The 19,393-nt window shown below is 36.7% G+C and overlaps 1 protein-coding gene and 1 pseudogene across 3 annotated transcripts in view; one reads left to right on the forward strand and one right to left on the reverse strand.

The window, feature by feature from the left end:
- The window catches only part of TAX1BP1 (Tax1 binding protein 1), a 135,106-nt gene that overhangs the window by 83,157 nt on the left and 32,556 nt on the right, over positions 1 to 19,393 (reverse strand). For all 3 annotated transcript variants that reach the window (XM_023586870.2, XM_071215110.1, XM_071215111.1), the window contains 2 exons: positions 8,635 to 8,822; positions 3,474 to 3,632 (listed from right to left, as the gene is read on the reverse strand). In XM_023586870.2, coding sequence (XP_023442638.1) covers positions 3,474 to 3,632; positions 8,635 to 8,822 — 347 coding nt within the window. The remainder of the gene's footprint in view (positions 1 to 3,473; positions 3,633 to 8,634; positions 8,823 to 19,393) is intronic.
- On the forward strand, positions 3,922 to 4,374 carry LOC101417164 (sterol carrier protein 2 pseudogene; annotated as a pseudogene).

Genomic DNA, 19,393 nt, shown 5'->3' on the forward strand with positions numbered 1-19,393 from the left:
TTCAAGAAGCGTATTACATAAAATAATCGTAAAAACAATTAAACAGATAACTTAAACCAATCTGTTTTGATAACCTTAATATATCCAATTTTCTTAGTTTACAAAGTAAGAGTTTTCTCTTATGGAATTTTATAGTGGATAAAGCCAAAGTTGCTAAGATGAAAGATCTTCTTTAGAAACAATACTATACATTTCATTAAGTATCTGTCTAGTATTGATAAGTAATAAGGTAATAATGTTATTTTACAAAACAATAAAAATGCAATGAATTTCTTCAATCATGAAGGAATTGAAGGTCTCTGCCAACCACAGTACATTGCTCAGTATATAAATGTTTTTAAAATTATAGTTTAGGGAGGCGAACTTGGCCCAATGGATAGGGTGTCCGCCTACCATATGGGAGGTCCACCGTTCAAACCCCAGCCCTCCTTGACCCATGTGGAGCTGACCCATGCGCAGCAAGGAGTACCCTGCCACGCAGGGGTGTCCCCCGCGTAGGGGAGCCCCACGTGCAAGGAGTGCGCCCTGTAAGAAGAGCTGCCCAGTGTGAAAGAAAGTGCAGCCTGCCCAAGAATGGCGCCGCACACATGGAGAGCTGACACAGCAAGATGACACAACAAAAAGAAACACAGATTCCCGGTGCTGCTGATAAGGATAGAAACAGTCATGGAAGAACACACAGCGAATGGACACAGAGAGCAGACAACTGGAGGGGGGGATAAATTTTTTTTTTAATTATAGTTTAAGGAGCAGGTGTGGGTCAAGCAGTTGAGCACCTGCTTCCCACATGGGAGGGTCCTGGGTTCAATTCCCAATGCCTCCTAAAAACAGAACAAAAAACAAGCAAACAAACAAAAAGAAACAACTCAGGACTGCCAATATGGCTCAGTCGTTGAGCGCTGGCTTTCCCCCCATACAAGCTTCTGGTTTCAAACCCTGAGACCTCAAAAAAAAAAATTATAATTTATACCTCATAAGTCTTTCAGCTACTCAAAAATGTATTACCCTCAAAGAGAAAACCTCTAGAATTTAAGGATTTTGGGGGTGAAATTCTCACACACTGAATACATCCAAAACAAGTGCCAGGAAATGTCATGATTTTATAAGCCACCCAACCAAGACAAGTTTGAAAAATTTCTGAGTTGCTCTAGAAGCCAAGGAGGCCTGCCTGATTAAGATGGGAACTTTAATTTTGGAGGTAACAGGCAAAGTTATAAAAAAATTTTGAAAAGAAACAGAAGCCCCATGATTGGTAATAAAGAGGAGCTCTCCTGGCAAGCATATTATTTCATCTCCAGAAATAATCAACTGCCAATATATGTACTTCTTTAACTTAGAATTTTTCATTAAGCATGTATTAATTTTAGAATTTTATAATTAATTTTAAGGGAAATGTTAGAAGTTTTTATTTCTCTTAGATGACACTATTTCTATTTTAGTCTTTCACTGATGATTTGCTGGTTCACCAATATGAAAAATAATAAAACAATCATAGCTACTCACATTTAATGAGAACTTAACTGTGTAATACTATTCTAAGCTCTTCTACCATTATTATATATACTATAGAGTATCATTTTTAAAATCACTCCAAAATAGTTCACCTTCCCAGAGAGTATGCCTCAGTTCAAGAGTAGCAGCAGGGAAGAGGTCTCCTCCAAGATTAGAGACTATCATCAAGATTTATGAGTTGCCATAAAAACATCTAAAGATCTCTTCTGGGCATCAAGGCCACACTCTCCTACAAGTTTTGCTTCATTAACCCCCTGTTATCAGTCTACCACTTTCTCAACCTCAGTCAGTTAGAATAAGCTTTTGCCTTGTCTGAAGAGCCTAACCCATTACAAGCTGGAGAGGATAGAGAAGCTAATAATGTTTAAATCTCAGATAATACTCAATTGAACCAAAGGCACAGCCTGATCTATTTGAGTACTTTCAGGCAAATGAAGGCCTGTTTTAATGCCATTCCTATTCCCCAATCGTCCATTCTACCCTTGAATTTCAAGGTGATCAGAGAGCACATTTCGACCTTTTTTATGAATCTTCTATTTCATCTCCACTCCTCTGGTTTATAATGGAATGAAAGAAAAAAGACTGGCCTTCCACTTTGTAAAAACACCAAATTCAGGAATAAGTAATAGAAGAAATAAATAAAGAATAATTGCTATACAAAATATCAAGAGTTAATAACAATTGAATACAAAATTCAGCTGAATGACCTACTAGTCAAGGAAGACAGAAAATGAGATTTTACTGTAGTTATTTTAGTATCTGGTATGTCTGTATGAAAAGTTCAAATGAAAAATGTAGGTCCTTAACCAAATATACAATATCCTGCTCCTATAGTTTACTGTGATCCTCCCAGAGGAACAACGGGAGCTACTGATATTTAACTAAAAAGGTTAACAGTAATAAAGAAAGAAGAGAAATACTAACAGGCATTTATATGGAGAGTCACATGATAACTTGCCTGATATTTTGTTTACCCTCTCACTCAAAAGAGCAATCCGTAAATAGGACAATGCAAAAAGAATCTTTCAGAATTTGAGGCCTCTTTGTGCATCATCTCTGCTCAGATGAGCAATATATACCATGCCACTGGAGTACACAAATGATTGAGAATCACTGCTTCATTCATGGTTTAATTAACAACTATTAAGCAATTGCTCTAGGTCTAACTCGACAAAAAAAAATGTTGAAAGAGACCCCACCCTTAGGAAACAACAACTCAATCCTGTCAATAAACACAAGCATATCCAACTAGCCTTACTGTGCGAGTGTGATGTGTATAACCACAATCAGTTTAAGTTCCGTCAGAACTAATAAATTATATTTTGTGAGCAAATGTTAAATAAACCAATGACTTGGTGATGACTGTTGCTTCATTGTTTTCGGCTTCTAACTTAAACCTAACTGTATATCTAAGGTAGTCACACTGTTTTCTACTTATACTTCTTTTTCTTAGCTAATAATATTAACTATGCCTTAATATTTTTAGGATAGTTAAGTGTTTCTTAGTATAATCAATAGCATTTCTTAATTAAGGATTTCAAAATATTGTCTAATACATCTTATTTCACTGAATTCAGCTTTTTTTGAAAAGTAATTTTAGTTTGGCTATTTTCCCTTTAATCAGTCTTTATCATTTCTAATTGTATTTCCAAACCAACAAACAAAATCACTACCTTCTATTAAGTATTTGACAATTAGATGTAAAATATCCAGGAAGAGCTGCCAGGCACTACCTCATCAAGTCTGGGACCAAAAGTCTAAAACTATTTAACCATTTTACAACATAAATGAAGCTGTAGCAGAAGAAATAGGAACTGACCTATTCTTGTATAAATGTCTATGTAAATGCTACTTCTTTTAATAGCTGTTCTTCATCTATTTTAATTAGTTCCGTTTTTGAAAAAGATGGGTTTCAGGCAATACACTATCAACTCTAATCAGTTACACAGGACACAGCTAACCTTCTGCTCTGATTGCAGCTGGTCACATCTTTCCTTCTCATGGTTAAGTTCTCTTTCCATTCTTCCAACTTGTTCTCGAAGTTGTTCTGTTTCCTTTTCTAGAACAGCAATTAACTTTAACAGTTCTTCTTTTTCTTTCATGGTTTTCTCAATTTTCAACTGTAAAACAAAAAATTAAAATAGATAATTTATGAATCCTGATATATTCATTCCAATATAAATTCAGTGTTCCATTTTTAAAAAATGCATTTAGTCACAGAAAGAACTTTTATACCCTAAATACTGCTTCACATCAAGTCAGCTTCTTCTAGTCCTCAGAAAAATTCATGAATCATAAATTTAAACCTTCTTTTGGTTAAGCAAAGAAAATACTGAAGTTCCTGGTGCAAAGGCTGCTCTGCAGCATAATTTAGGCACTGGAGGAGCTGTAGTTGTAACACAGTACAAGATGGGTTTTCCTGAAGCTGCCAGAAATTATCAAATTGAGGCTACTCCAACCAACACTGCAGTTGATGGATTTAAGGCAAATCTTGTCTTTAAAGAAATTGAGAAAAAGCTTGAAGAGGAAGGGGAACAGTTTGTGAAGAAAATCAGTGGTATTTTTGCCTTCAAAGTGTACTATGGCCCTGGGGGAAAAGAAGCCTGCTGGGTGGTGGACGTGAAGAATGGCAAAGGATCAGTGCTTCCTAACTCAGATAAGAAGGCTGACTGCACAATCACAATGGCTGACTCCGACTTACTGGCTTTAATGACTGGTAAAATGAATCCTCAGTCTGCCTTCTTTCAAGGCAAATTGAAAATCACTGGCAACATGGGTCTGGCAATGAAGTTACAAAATCTTCAGCCTGAGCCAGGCAAAGCTAAGCTGTGAAGAACTCCCTCTGGCGACTTTTGAAAATCAAGATGATATATACATATAGAAATATATTCATATATTTCATTGTCAGAAATTAGACTGAAAGTACAAATTGGAAAACAGCATGAGATAGATTTGTTTTTTAATAGGTGTGACCAATCTTGTTTCTTCCCTAGCTTTGGGTGAATAGAACCTAATGGTGTACTACTACTGCTTTGCTGAATTGCATACAACTGTGCATTACAAAGTTAATATGGTAATTATGGTTTGAGGTAAAATTGAGTTTCAGAATAAAATTAGGAACAGTAAAATCCAAAAACTATGTAAACGAAAGCTCTCATTTTGCTTATAAAGTATATTTAAGGATTATTCTGCTGAAGAGTCAATTTAAGAGTTTTCCTTGGGAGAACTCGGAAAAAACAATACTAGTTGTGTACTTAATTATCTTACACCATTTTCCATTAATGGTTTTCAAAATTCTGTACTAGGATGTGTTTTTGAAACAATTATTTTTATTCCATGCAGTCAAAAATGGTTTTTTCTTCCCAATCAAAATAAAAGAATTATGGTCATAATTTGTGGAAAAAACATCTATAGCTGAACATAGGCCTATTTTTAAAATAAGACTTTTAAAAATGGGGTTCCCTCTTGAAAAAATGAGTGGAGTCTTAAAATAGCTGTTAAAAAAAATTGAACAAAATTTGATTTGAGATGCAGTTTTTTCATTATAATCTTATATTAATTTAACTAGATTTATAAAGCTCTGTCTCATTAAATTTTCCTTTTTCATATAAGTTTAGTTTAATTACCCTCATTTAATTTCTTTTTTCCTAGTTTTTCTAATGCTAGTGTTACTGTTTCTTATAACTCAATGAGATATGGGGTAAAATAATGCTTTTGGAAGAATGTTTAATAGAAAATTAAAAACAGCTCTTACTAAAAAAAAATATTAAAATATATAAAATGAATGAAATTTATTATGAAGCTGCCTGCTAATCACTTTTTAATCAATATTAAAAGTTACAGAAAATTAAAATAAAATAAAATAATTAGGCATATTAAGTTTTACAAGTGACTTTAATTACAGGGCTTTTCTCATCCAGAATAATAATCAAAGATTTCAAGAGAAAAATTTGAACCTCTTCCTGAATTCAAATCTACGGAAAATCTCTGACTCTATTAAGAACTTATTTATGTTATGAAAGGCTTTATCCATGGAATTCCTATAAAAAGTTTTGGTTCTTAAATATAGTACTAAGAAATTATTAAACAGGTTCTATATATATAATTGTGTCTGACTACATTAAACAAACTTTATAAATAAAAACGCAAATCTTAGAACAAAAATGCAAACTGTAATAATGTATTAACAATAGGACTATTCTTACAGGAATTCAACAGTCATTTCAGGAAAATCTAAATTCTAATATTTTAAGATATTACTATATTAAGGGATCTAAAATAGTAGAAAATAAAATGGCTAACATTTCTCCTACTATACTGTAAGAAATCTTATTTCTAACTGGGAAAGAATGGAGACTCAGACATAAGGCTTCACAAAGAAGGTTTCATAACATTTAGCTAGTAAAATTCAAAGTTTTCCCCAAAACATCCCAAATCAGTTTTCCAGGGTCATGAAATCACGGAATCAAACTGATTAAACTCTAAAATAGTACCTAAGAATGCTGAAGAGTTGAAAAAGTGTTAGAATAATCCTTCCATCTGCTCTATCAGATGAAATGAAAATGCCAGGACTAATACCCTCAAAGGGTAAAGTTTATTCGTTTGAACTTCTTTACTACAGCTCATATCTTTTTTAAAAAAATAATTTGAGGTAGATTGTAACAAATGAAATAATCAAGTCAATAGAAAATTAGGACCAAGAAAATATACTAAACATAAAAGTTAACAGCCTTATTAACTAGCATTAACTCTGAACTTTCTGGCCACCAAAACATGAAAATATATCTTGACATAGAGCAAGAGAAACATTACAAAGGAACCAATTTTTCCCAGTGTTTCATTTCACATATGCTTTCTCAGGAGTTTACTGAACCTTAAGTAAAAACATTAAAAAAAGGAACTCAAATTAAGTAAGATTTATACAAGTTCAACTAATATTCCTTAATTCTGTACTTTGAAATTTTTCAGTTATACAGAATATTTAAATTTTTAGAATGAACATCCTTCATCTAAATTTACTAATTATTTTTAAATGTTTATTTTATCTCACCTTATATAATTTACTAAATGTTATCTATTTGTTGTTTTATTTTTAAACTAAACCATTTGAAGCAAAATGCAGGCACTTTCCCCTTCCCCCTAAATACTTCAGAGCAAGCATCTCCTAATAAAGACAGTCTCCTAGTCAACTACCACCATTATGATAGTTTAAAAAAGTAATAATAATTTCATAAATCTTCTAATACAGGGGTTCTTAAAAAGGGGTCTGTGGAAAAATTCAGGAGGTCCATGCGCTTGAACTGAAAGTAATCAACTTTTTATCTCTATTTTTTCTGACTTCTAACTGAAATCTACCATTTCCTTTATTTACAAATATGTAATAAATTACAGTAGTATTCATTTCACCTGACTGGCAAAGGGGTCCATGAAACAAAAAAGGTTAAGAATCCCTGTGTAATGCCCATAGTCAAATATCACCCCCTTATCCTGGAATATCTTTCACAGTTTTTAAAAAAAAAAATCTAGGAACCAATTCCAATCAAGTTTATATATTGCATCTGATTATGTCTCAATCACTTTTAATGTCAACAATGCCCCAATTCCACATTTGTAATAATTATGTGCAGTTTTAGATAAAATCATTTAACATTTTGAATATGAAATTTTAAAAGATTTGTCAAAAAGTTATTCAGAAAATAAAAACATTTTACCTCAGAAATATTTACCTAAGAGACAACAACTCAAATTTTCTTCATAAAAGCACCCTTTATGGAATAGGGAGAATTGAAATAGACTGCTATGTTCTAATTTACTTGGCGAAGAAGCACAGAAGAGATATGGATCCCAAAACGTCCATCATTTTTCCATTAGAGGCCCTAAAATCAGGGTGGTCTAACAACGATTCAAAAAACTGCAATATAAATGTTAACTGCATTCTTCTTATGAGCTGGGCTTGTTTTAGCATCACTGACCAGTGTTCAAATACCAGGCTAAAAATCTTGATCATCAGGCAGTTGTCACCACAAACCGTTTAAGTCACCCCATAAAAATTACATTTCTTTAAGATAAAAGGAATTTCTGGAATGGGTAAGGGAAGATATGGAAGAAATCACAATTTAAAAATTACTGGTTCCTTCTAACCTTCTTAGTTTCTCCTAGCAAAAGTATTACCTATAACCCCTTGTTTTGTTTTTTTCACTATTCTCAGTTCTTCAAGGTACATAAAATCAAAGATGTAAAAATATTTACATGTTAAAAAAATTCACCTGACCCACCACAGACTAAGAATGCAAATTAGCCAAAAATGCACACTGATCTTAAGTCATTTTTCTTAAAACTACAACAGAGGACAGACACTACACGCAATTAAATTATAATAACTCCTATATAACATTCCAACTTTTTAGGTATAAGAGAAAGATATTGGAAAATGTAACCTTGAAATGAAAAAAGAATGTTTTATTTTTTCCTTCAATACCTACTAAAAATTAATACAAAAGATATTATTAGACCATCTACACAATTTATATTTCAATGCCATGACTCTACAATATTCAATAATTTTTTGCTTTTTCTTTTTGTAATTATGGCTAATCCAGTTTATTAATTCAATCAGAGAAACAAGGAAAATAATTACTGTAAAAATGCTCAACCTAAATTAAGAGACTAGGATACTTCATCACTGATTCCCTGCCACACTTCAGACAGTGAAATAAAATTCACATCCATTTACATTTCAATTCATTACTTTATATCCACTTCCCACCAGATCTGTACTATTCTACAATTAATAATAGATTAGCCCTCCACTAAAGAAAGGTTAGGGCAAGATGAATATTAGGAAACTTTAGGCTTAAATTCTTTCAACTGATATTTACTGCATATCTACTATGCACAAAATATTATGAGACCCTGACACAGTGAAACCAATAATGTAATTGTGAAAGAAAGATTTTTAAATTATTTGGGAAAAAAAAAGACACTCTACGTTTACCAATTTTGTTTAAAGGCTTTGATTTTTGTAGGTACTTTTGCATAACCTAAAAATTATTAAAATGCCAACCAACATGAACTCCGTTCTTAAAACTGTCAATGAGCAACTATCTCACTATTGATAATAACCTCAAGAAGGCCAGCTTTTGTGGTCACCACCAACATGTCAGAATTTCCTTCATCTTCCATAGTAAGCAATTCTTCAATTGGAGAAGAAGCTCGAAACTGGAAAGGTGTACTTGCTCCACGAATTTCACCCTTATGAGTGACATAACAGAACTGATAAAATTCTCCATCATCATTTGGGAGGTAATATCCTAAGGAGGAAATTAACAACAACAAAATTTACTAAACATTATAAAATAAACATGAAATTTCAGTTTAATTTAACAATACTTGCTATTTCCTATCATTCTTGACACTGTTCTGAGCGCTTGGGATATGTCTTTCTGCTGATCTTTCACAATTTATCTATGAAAACTAGACTAGACTCTCCCTTCTTCACCAAACACACCTCAATTTTTTTTCTCTTAGGCCTAAAGCTTATATTTCAGAAATATTCTTTCCCCCAGTATCTTCACAAGGATAAAACAATTAATCTGAGAAAGGCAAGTATGTCATTTTTAAGGGGAAAGACACTGGAGGAGTAAGGTAAGAACCAGCATTTAAGGATCTAGGAAGATGGGAGGGTGGAGGGAATGCATGTCATTTAAAGAAATCTTCCCTCCAATTGACATGTATCTCATATGAAAGAGAGATATTAACACAAAGGAAATGTGCTGCACATATGAACTGTATCAAGGCAGAAAAGAGGATGAGGTTCACTGGCTCAGCTCTGACAATATTATTGACTTAACCTCTCTGAACTTCAGTTTCTTATCTGTAAACAAGCTTAAATATTTAAAGATAATGTATTATACCATCCATCCTACTATCTGACAAAGAAAAACTGCTCCATATTTGTTCCCTTCTTTGACTATTTTAAGACACACCTCAACTGTTACCCTCTCTTTTAAATTTTGCTTGATTATCCTAAATTTTAAAAAAGTTTGCATGATTATCCTAGCTTAAAAGTAACCTTTATTACTTCTCAATGTTCCCAAAATATTTTTTTACATAAAATAAAAAACACCACAGTATACTATGTAGCACTATTGATTAGGTACATGCTTCATATGAGGCAGATAATATATATTAATATATGTGAATATATATTAATTCTGGAATTCCCCAAGTGACTAGTAAAACGCAATATTCAATAATTATGAAATGAACATACAAAGATGAAAATACTAACCTTATATCTTGGATATTAATTTCTACTCAGAAATTGTAATCACTATGCCTGATATTCTTTCAAGCCTTGAAATTTTCAACTTCATTATTCCTGATTTCAATTATTTTAAAGTTTTCTTTTCTCCTTAGGAATAGGAGGAAGGGGCAGGAAAAATACAAGCTAAGCCTGGAACATTTTGTGGTGCTTGAAAGTAAAGGAAGAAGTCCTCAAAGCAGAAGAGGTGGCAGAGTAAGATGGTAGCAGAGGAAGGAGCTCCAAAAGTCAGCTCATCCTACAGGGCAATTAGTAATCACCCAGAGCTATCTAAAGCACCTCTTTGGGGGGTCTAGCAGACCAGAAGTTGCATCTTGAAAGAACGGAAGGGGGAGACTACCCATCTAAGGTGAGGATTCGTGAATAGTGCACTCCATGCCACAGAGGTGGCACTCCTCCACCGGTGGTGCAAGCTGCATCGAGAGCTATTCCGTGGCTGGAGTTGGAAGCTCCAGTCCCAAAAATGGGGAAGAAAGAGATGGTCAAGCACCAACTTCAGTAACTTATTAGTAAATAAGGCTGGCTAGAGTATAATCCTAGGAACAGCTAAAGTTTGAACCTGTCCAAGTTGAAGAAGCCTGTAACCACCATTTTAACTCCACCCTCGGCTTAAGGGAAGCCAGGGCTGATTGAAAACCACAGTGATGGTAGAGACTGGCTTCTTTTCCACCCAGATCAGACTACAGTCCCCCTTCCCCATAGAGGAAGCTGGGGGAAGCTGCAACAGCCCTCCGGCCAACTGCAGGTGCTTTCAGTTGGTACAAACTGGCTATTTGGATACCTGTAGCCCATCCCTGCACCCCCAGGATAGTCTCTCTGGGCAACTTCAAGTGCTTCCAGCCTGCATGGACTGGTCTATTCCCTCTCTACCCCTCCACCACAGGCTAGGAGGAGGATGGTATTTCTTCAACCTCTCTACGCAACTACAAGCACTTTCAGCCAGCACAGACTGGATACTCAGACATCTGTAGCTACATTCCTGCCATCCAATAAGACAGGGAAGTTGTGTTTCCTCAGCCTCTCTGGGCAACTCCAGGCACTTTCAGCCCACACGGACTGGTCTGTTGAGTGCCTGGGGCTCTACCCTCAATTACCCCCACTGGATAGGCAGGGGCAGGTGTTACCTCGGCCTCTCTGGGCAACTGCAGGCACTTTTGGCCTGCATGAACTGAACTACTGCCATCCCAGGGCTTCACCCCTACCTGATTGGACAAGAGGTGGGCATTGTTTCCCCAGCCTTTCTGGGCAATTGCAGGGACTTTCAGCCCACATGGACAGGTTTGTTGAGCAACTTCGATTCTATCCCCATCCCCCGCCACAAAGGATAAGAGGGGGTTAGAGTTTCTTCAGTCTCTCTGGGCAACTGCAGGCACTTTTAGCCCACACAAACTGGATACTCTGACACCTGTTGCTCCATCCCTGCCTCCCAGTAGTAAAGAAGGAGAGCTGCATTTCCTCTGCCTTTCTGGGAAAATGCATGTGCTTTTGGCATGCACAGATTAGTTTGCTGGGCGACTGTAGTTCCATTCTTACCCCATAAAGGGCAGAAGGGACAATACTTCCTCAGACTCTAAGGGCAACTGCAGGCACTTTTGGACCACACAAATCTGGGCACTTCAGAGGGTCCATCCCCACACCTTGGCAGGAGAGGAAGGGAGCTGGAGCTACATTAGTGTACCTGGGCAACTGCAGTCAGTCTTGACCCACATGGCTTAGTTTGCTGCCCACACCTGCAGCTCTTTGTTGGCCACACCTGCAGCTCCATCCTTACCCAAGCAGGGGAAGAAAAGGCATGAACTTTAATCAGCCTCTCTGAGTAACCATAGACGATCTTGGCCTGCACAGCTTGGATTACTACACATGGCTGTGGCTTCGTCACTACCCCTGACAGAGGAGAAGGTAGGAGAAGCTTCCTCAGTTCATGGGGCTATGTGGGCAGCCTTTCCCTCAACAGGTTACAGTACCAATTACTTCCTTGGCTCACTACACAAACAGCAAGGGAGAAAGGGCAAGAAAATCCTAAAGAGAGAAACTGCTCCCAGAATAAATACATCTAGTAAGCCAGATGCCAAGACACCAACAAAAAAGTTAAAATTCTTATCAAGAAACAGGAAGATATGGTCCAGTCAAAGGAACACGATAAGCCTCCAGATGACATAAATGAATTGAGACAAATAATAACCAACATTTAAAAAAATATATCTCCTTAATAAATTCAATGACATGGCTAACAAGATAAGATTAAGGATATTAAGACGACAGTGGGTGCAACATAAATAATAATTTGAAAGCATATGTAGAAAAAGAGCAGATCTTATGGGAATGAAAGGCACAATAAATGAAATTTAAAATACACTAGAGGCATATAACACTAAGTTTGAGGAGGCAGAAAAAGCATCAGTAAGCTGGAAGACATGATCACCAAAAGCAAATACACAAAACAGATAAGAAATGGAAAAAATTGAGCATGTTCTCAGAGGACTAAATGACAGCAAGAGACATGCAAATATACATGTCAGAAGGAGAAGAGAAAGGAAAAGGGACAGAAGGAATATCTGAAGAACTAATGTTAGAAAGTTTCCCAACCCTATTGAAGGACATAGATATCCATTTCCAAGAATCACATTATAGACATCTCTAAGACACATACTAATCAGAATGTCAAATGCCAAAGATAAAGAGAGAATCATGAAAGCAGCAAGAGAAAAGCAATGTATCACATTCAAGGAACACCCAATAAGATTAAATGCTGATTTCACATCAAAAACCATGGAGGCAAGAAAGCAGTGGTATGATGTATTTAAGATACTGAAAGAGAAAAACTGCCAGGAAAGAATCTTATATCCAGCACTGTCATTCAAAAATGATGATGAGTTTAGAATATTCACAGATAAATATAAACTAAGAGAGTTTGTAACCAAGAGATCAGCTTTGCAGGACATACTAAAGAGAGTGCTGCAGCCTGATAGGTGATTAAGGCTTGGAAAAAATCTAGAAATGAAAAGCATACCAGTAAAAGTAACTACAAGTATAAAAAGAGTGGTGAAAATAAAATATGACTGGTAAAACCTAAAGGTTAAAATGGGTGGGGAACTGCCATTACAGAAACAACACTGAATGTTAATAGATTAAAGTGAACAATCAAAAGACACAGATTGGAAGAATGGATAAGAAAATATGAGCCATCTAAAAAAAAAAGAAAAGAAAAGAAAAGAAAAGCCATCTATACATACGGTCCACAAGAGACTCACCTTAGACCTAAGGAGACTAATAAATTGAAAGTGAAAGGCTGGAAAAATACATTCCATGCATGCAGTAACCAAAAAAAAGCTAGATACTTACATCAGATGAAATAGACTTTTAAAACAAAACTGGAGGGAAGCGGACTTGGCCCAATGGATAGGGCATCCGCCTACCATATGGGAGGTCCGCGGTTCAAACCCGGGGCCTTCTTGACCCATGTGGAGCAGGCCCATGTGCAGTGCTGATGCACGCAAGGAGTGCCGTGCCACACAGGGGTGTCCCCCACGTAGGGGAGCCCCACATGCAAGGAGTGCGCCTCGTAAGGAGCACCACCTAGCACGAAAAAAGTGCAGCCTGCCCAAGAATGGCGCCGCACACACAGAGAGCTGACACAAGATGACACAACAAAAAGAAACACAGATTCCCAGTGCCACTGATAAGGATAGACGCAGTCACAGAAGAACACACAGTGAATGGACACAGAGAGCAGACAACTGAGGGGGATAAATAAATCTTTAAAAAAATAAAGAACTGTTATTAGAGACAAGAAAGGACATTATATATTAATAAAAGGGACAATTCACCAGGAAGAAATAACAGTCATAAATGTACATGCACCTAACCAGGAAGCCCCAAATCACATGAGGCAAACACTGGCAAATCTGAAGGGAGAAAAAGATGTCTCTACAATAATAGTTGGAGACTTCAATACACCACTCTCAGCATTGGAGAAAACATGTGGGCAGAGGATCATTAAAGAAACAGAGTTTGAATATGACTAGCGGACTAAACCTAAGAGACATATACAGAACATTACATCTCAAACAATAGGATATACATTCTTCTCAAGTGCTCATGGATCTTTGTCCAGGATAGAACCTATGGTATGTCACAAAACAGATCTCGATAAAGTACAAGATCAAAATGATACAGAGCACTTTCTCTGATCATAAGGCGGTAAACTTGGAAATCAACAACACGCAGAAAAAGGGAAAATTCACAAATATATAAAGATTAAACAACACACTCTTAAACCACATACTCTTAAATAGTCAGTGGATCAAAGAAGAAAGTGCAAGAGAAATCACTAAATATCTTGAGACAAATGAAAATAACACAGCATATTAGAAGCTATGGGATGCAGCAAAGAGTGCTGAGAGAAATTTATAGCCCTCAATAATTACATTAAAAAAGAAAGCACTAAAATCAATAATGTAACTACACAGCTAAAGGAACTAGAAAAAGAACAGCAAACAATTCCCAAAACAAGGAGAAGGAATGAAATAACAAAGATCAGTGCAGAAATAAATGAAATTGAGGACAAAAAAACAAAACAAGACAGTAGCACCCAAAACTTGGTTCTTCAAGAAGATTAACAAAATAAACCCTAGGTAGACCGACAAAGGAAAAAAGAGAGAAGATGCAAATAAATAAAATAAAAAATGAAAATAGGGACATTAATTCTGACCCCACAGAAAAAAGAGATCATGAAAGGACACTATGAATAACTGTATGCCAATAAACTAGACAATGTAGATGAAAAAATTTCCAGGAACATATGAATACCCTACATTGACCCTAGAAGAAACAGAAGATCTCAACAAAATAATTTTAAGTAAAGAGACTGAAACAGGTCATCAAACAACTCATTGAAAGGAAAAATCCAGGACCAGATGGTTTCACAGGTGAGTTTTACCAAGCATTCAAAGATTTAATACTAGTCTGTAGCAGTTTGATATTACCGATGAATTCCAAAAAGAAATATTGGATTATGTTTGTAAACTAATCTTTTCCTCTGGGCCTATTAAATTACATTGGATTCATAGGTTTGCTTGATTAAGTAATTATGTAAACCTCTTGTGCCAGTAAGGCATTGAGTCCCCACCCTTTGGTGGGTAGGGACTCACAGATAAAAGGCATGGCAAAGGACACAGTTGGAGGTTTTTTATTTTGGAGTTTTGATGTTGGAGTTTGATGCTGAAACCTTAAGCTGGAGCCGCAGGAAGGAGCACACGGAGGAGAAAGAAGCAAGACCCTGGAAGGGAGGAACCCAGGAAGCCTGAACCCTTACAGACGTCAGCAGCCATCTTGCTCCAACATGTGAAAATACACTTTGGTGAGGGAATTAACTTATGCTTTACAGCCTGTTATCTGTAAGCTCCTACCCCAAATAAATACCCTTTATCAAAACCAACCAATTTCTGATATTCTGCATCAGTACCCCTTTGGCTAATACATTGTCTTACTCAAATTCTTCCAATAAAATGAACAGGAAGGGGAAAGAAAGCAACTGTGGCTCAACCAGTTGGGCGCCCGTCTACCATACAGGAACCCTGGGTTCACATCCCAGGGCCTCCTTGTGAAGTCAAGCTGGCCAGTGCGCGACGGAGAGCGGACAGCCCATGCCCAAGTTGCAGAGAACTGATGGCCTGCGCCCGCACCAGAGACAGCTGATGCAACAAGATGACACAACAAAGGGAGATAAGCAGAGACAGAAAAAATGCATAGCGAATGGACACAGAGAACAGACAGCAAAACAAGCCACAAGGGGGGGGGAAAGGGGGGATAAATAAATCTTAAAAAAAAAAAAAAAAAAAAAAGGAACAGGAAGGAATGCTACCAAACTCAATTCTACGAAGCCAATATTGCCCAAATACCAAAGCGAGATAAGGATGTTATGAAAAAGAAAATTACAGACCCATTTCCCTAATATAATACAGATGGAAAAACCCTCAACAAAATACTTGATAATCTGATTCCAACAATACATTAAAAGAATTATTCATCATGATCAAATGGGTTTTATACCAGGCATGTAAGTGTGGTTGAACACAAGAATATCAATCAGCACAATATACCACATTAATCCATCAATGAAAAAAAATCACATTATCCTATTAATTGATGCAGAAAAGGCATGCGACAAAATACAGCATCCTTTCTTGATAAAAAATATTACAAAAGATAGGAACTGAAGGAAACTTTCTCAACATAATAAAGGCCATATATGAAAAACCCACAGCTAACAATGGACTCAATGGTAAGACTGAAAGCTTTTCTGTTGAGATTGGGAACAAGACAAGGATGCCCACTGTCACCACTGTTGTTCAATATAATGCTAGGGGTTCTAGCTAGAGTAATCAGGCAAGGAAAAGAAATAAAAGGCATCAAAATTGCAAAGGAAGAAGTAAAGCTTCCATTATTCACAGATGATATGCTCTTATACCTAGAAAGTCCCGAAAAATCTAAAACAAAATAGCTAGAGCTAATAAATTATTTCAGCAGTATGGCAGAATACAAGATTAGTATGCAAAAATCAGCAGTGTTTCTGTATACTAATAATGAGCAATCAGAGGAGGAAGTCTGGGAAAAAATTTTTACAATAGCAACTAAAAGAATCAAATACTTAGGAATAAACCTAACCAAGAACGTAAGGCACTTGTATTTTAAAAACTGCAGGGAAACGCGGACTTGGCCCAGTGGTTCAAACCCTGGGCCTCCTTGACCCGTGTGGAGCTGGCCCACGTGCAGTGATGATGCGTGCAAGGAGTGCCCTGCCAGGCAGGGGTGTCCCCCATGTAGGGGAGCCCCACGCGCAAGGAGTGCACCCCGTAAGGAGAGCCGCCCAGCACTAAAGAAATTGCAGCCTGCCTAAGAATGGTGCCACCCACATGGAGAGCTGACACAACAAGATGACGCAACAAAAAGAGACACAGATTCCCGTGCCGCTGACAACAACAGAAGCGGACAAAGAAACAAGACAAAGCAAATAGAGAGAACAGACAACCGGGGTGGGGGCGGGGAGGGAAATAAATAAGTAAATCTTTGAGAAAAAAACAAACAAACAAACTACAATGCACTGCTAAAAGAAATTTTAGACCTAAATAAATGGAAAAACATTCCATGCTCATGGATTGGAAAACTAAATATCATTAAGACATCAATTCTACCCAAACTGATAAACAGATTCAATACAATCCCATCAAAATTCCACAAGCATTTTTTAAAGAAATGAAGAACACAATTATCAAATTTGCTTGGTAGGGTAAGAGACCTCGAATAGCCAGAAACATCTTAAAAAGAGCAAGCTGGAAGACTCTGATTTCTGGACTTTAAATAAAATTACCTAGCGACAGTGCTAAAATCAGCATGGTACTGGCATAAACATATAGACATATACCAATGGAACCAAACTGATGGTTCAGAAACAGTCCCTCACATCTATGGTCAAGTGATTTCTGACAGGCTATCAAACCCACCTAGCTGGGACAAACAGTCTATTCAACAAACGGTGCTGGGAGAACTGGATATCCATATCCAAAAGAAAGAAAGAGGACCCCTATCTCACACCTTATGCTCCAAATGGATCAAAGACGTAAATATAAAAGCTGGTACTAAAGGTCCTAGAGGAAAATGCAGGGAAACATCTTCAAGACCTAGTGGTAGGGAAGCGGACTCGGCCCAATCTAGAGCATCTGTCTACCACATGGGAGGTCTGTGGTTCAAACCCCAGGCCTCCTTGACCCATGTGCAGCTGGCCCATGCACAGTGCTGATGCGCACAAGGAGTGCCCTGCCATGCAGGGGTGTCCCCCACATAGGGGAGCCCCACATGCAAGGAGTGTGCCCCATAAGGAGAGCCACCCAGCGCAAAAGAAAGTACAGCCTGCCCAAGAATGGCACCACACACACAGAGAGGTGACACAACAAGATGACACAACAAAAAGGAACAGATTCCCTGTGCCACTGATAAGGATAGAAGTGGTTACAGAAGAACACACAGCGAATGGACACAGAGAACAGACAACTGGGGGGAGGGGGAGGAAGGAATAAATAAAAAATAAATCTTCCAAAAAAAAAAAAGAAGACCTAGTGGTAGATGATGGGATTCTTAAACCTTATATACCAAAAGCACACACAATCAAAGAAAACATGAATGGGACCTCCTCAAACAACAAACACTTTTGTGACCCATAGGACTTCATCAAGAATGTGAAAAGGCAGCCCATTCAATGGAAGAAAATATTTGGAAATCACATATCCTTTAAGGGTTTGATTTCCTTTCTATATAGAGAGATCATCATAACTCAACGATGAAAGAGCAAGCAATCAAATTTAAAAATGGGCAAAAGACTTAGATATTTCTCCAAAAAGGAAACACAAATGGCCAAAAAGCGTATGAAAAAATTCAATGTAATTAGCTATTAGGGAAATGCAAATCAAAACGACAATGAGATATCTCACACTGCATAGAACGACCATTATTTTATATATAAAAAAAAAAAAAAAAAACAGAAAACAGTAAGTGCTGAAGAGGATGTGGAGAAATAGGAACACTCCTTCACTGTTGATGGGAATGTAAAATGGTGCAGCCTCTGCGGAACAGTTTGGCAGTTCTGCAGGAAGCTAAATACAGAACTGTCATATGATCCAGCAATTTTTCTACTAGGAATATATCCAGGAGAACCAACAACTGTGACACGAACAAGCATTTGCACACTGAAGTTCACAGTAGCGTTATTCACAATTGTCCAAGGATGGAAACAACCCAAGTGCCTAACAACTGATAAATGGATAAACAAAATGTGGTATATACATACAATGCAATACTATGCTGCTATAAGGAGAAATGAAGTGGGGACACATACGAAAACATGGATGAACCTTAAAAGACATTATACTAAGTGAAATAAGCCAGACACAAAAGGACAACCATTACATGGTCTCATTAATATGAACTAAATACAAAGAATAAAAGAATGGCATTAAAACCCAAAGTATAGGTTATGAGGAGATAAGAGGAAGGCTGAGAAGGGGTACTGATGCTTAATGTATGAAGAAGTTTTAATTAACTTGGCTATAAAAGTGTGGAAATAGAGTTGACAGTAACACATTATACTGAGTAGAACACTGCTGGTTTATAAATGGGATTGTGTCAAAAAGGGTAGTCTAGGGATGTAAATGTCAACTGAAAGAAAGTTAAAGAATAATCTAGGGACTGAATAACAGTGAACCCAGAGGTGGATGAGGATTGTGGTTAATAGTACAAACACAAAATTGTTCTATGAACTACAACAAATGTACATCACTATTTCAAGGGGTTAAGAATGTGTATATGCATGGGAAAAATACAAGTAATGTAACGTTATGCATTACAGTTAATAGCAATACTTTAATATTCATGTACCAATGCCAAAGACGCACTGTGTTAAAACAGAGGGGTATGGAAAAAATACAACAAATGTATATTATAGACCATAGTGGTAATAGTCTGATGATATTATCTCATAATTTGTAAAAAAAAGTTCCATAACAA

This window comes from Dasypus novemcinctus, chromosome 5 (assembly GCF_030445035.2).
Source record: "Dasypus novemcinctus isolate mDasNov1 chromosome 5, mDasNov1.1.hap2, whole genome shotgun sequence".
In the NCBI taxonomy this organism is placed as follows: Eukaryota; Metazoa; Chordata; class Mammalia; order Cingulata; family Dasypodidae; genus Dasypus; species Dasypus novemcinctus.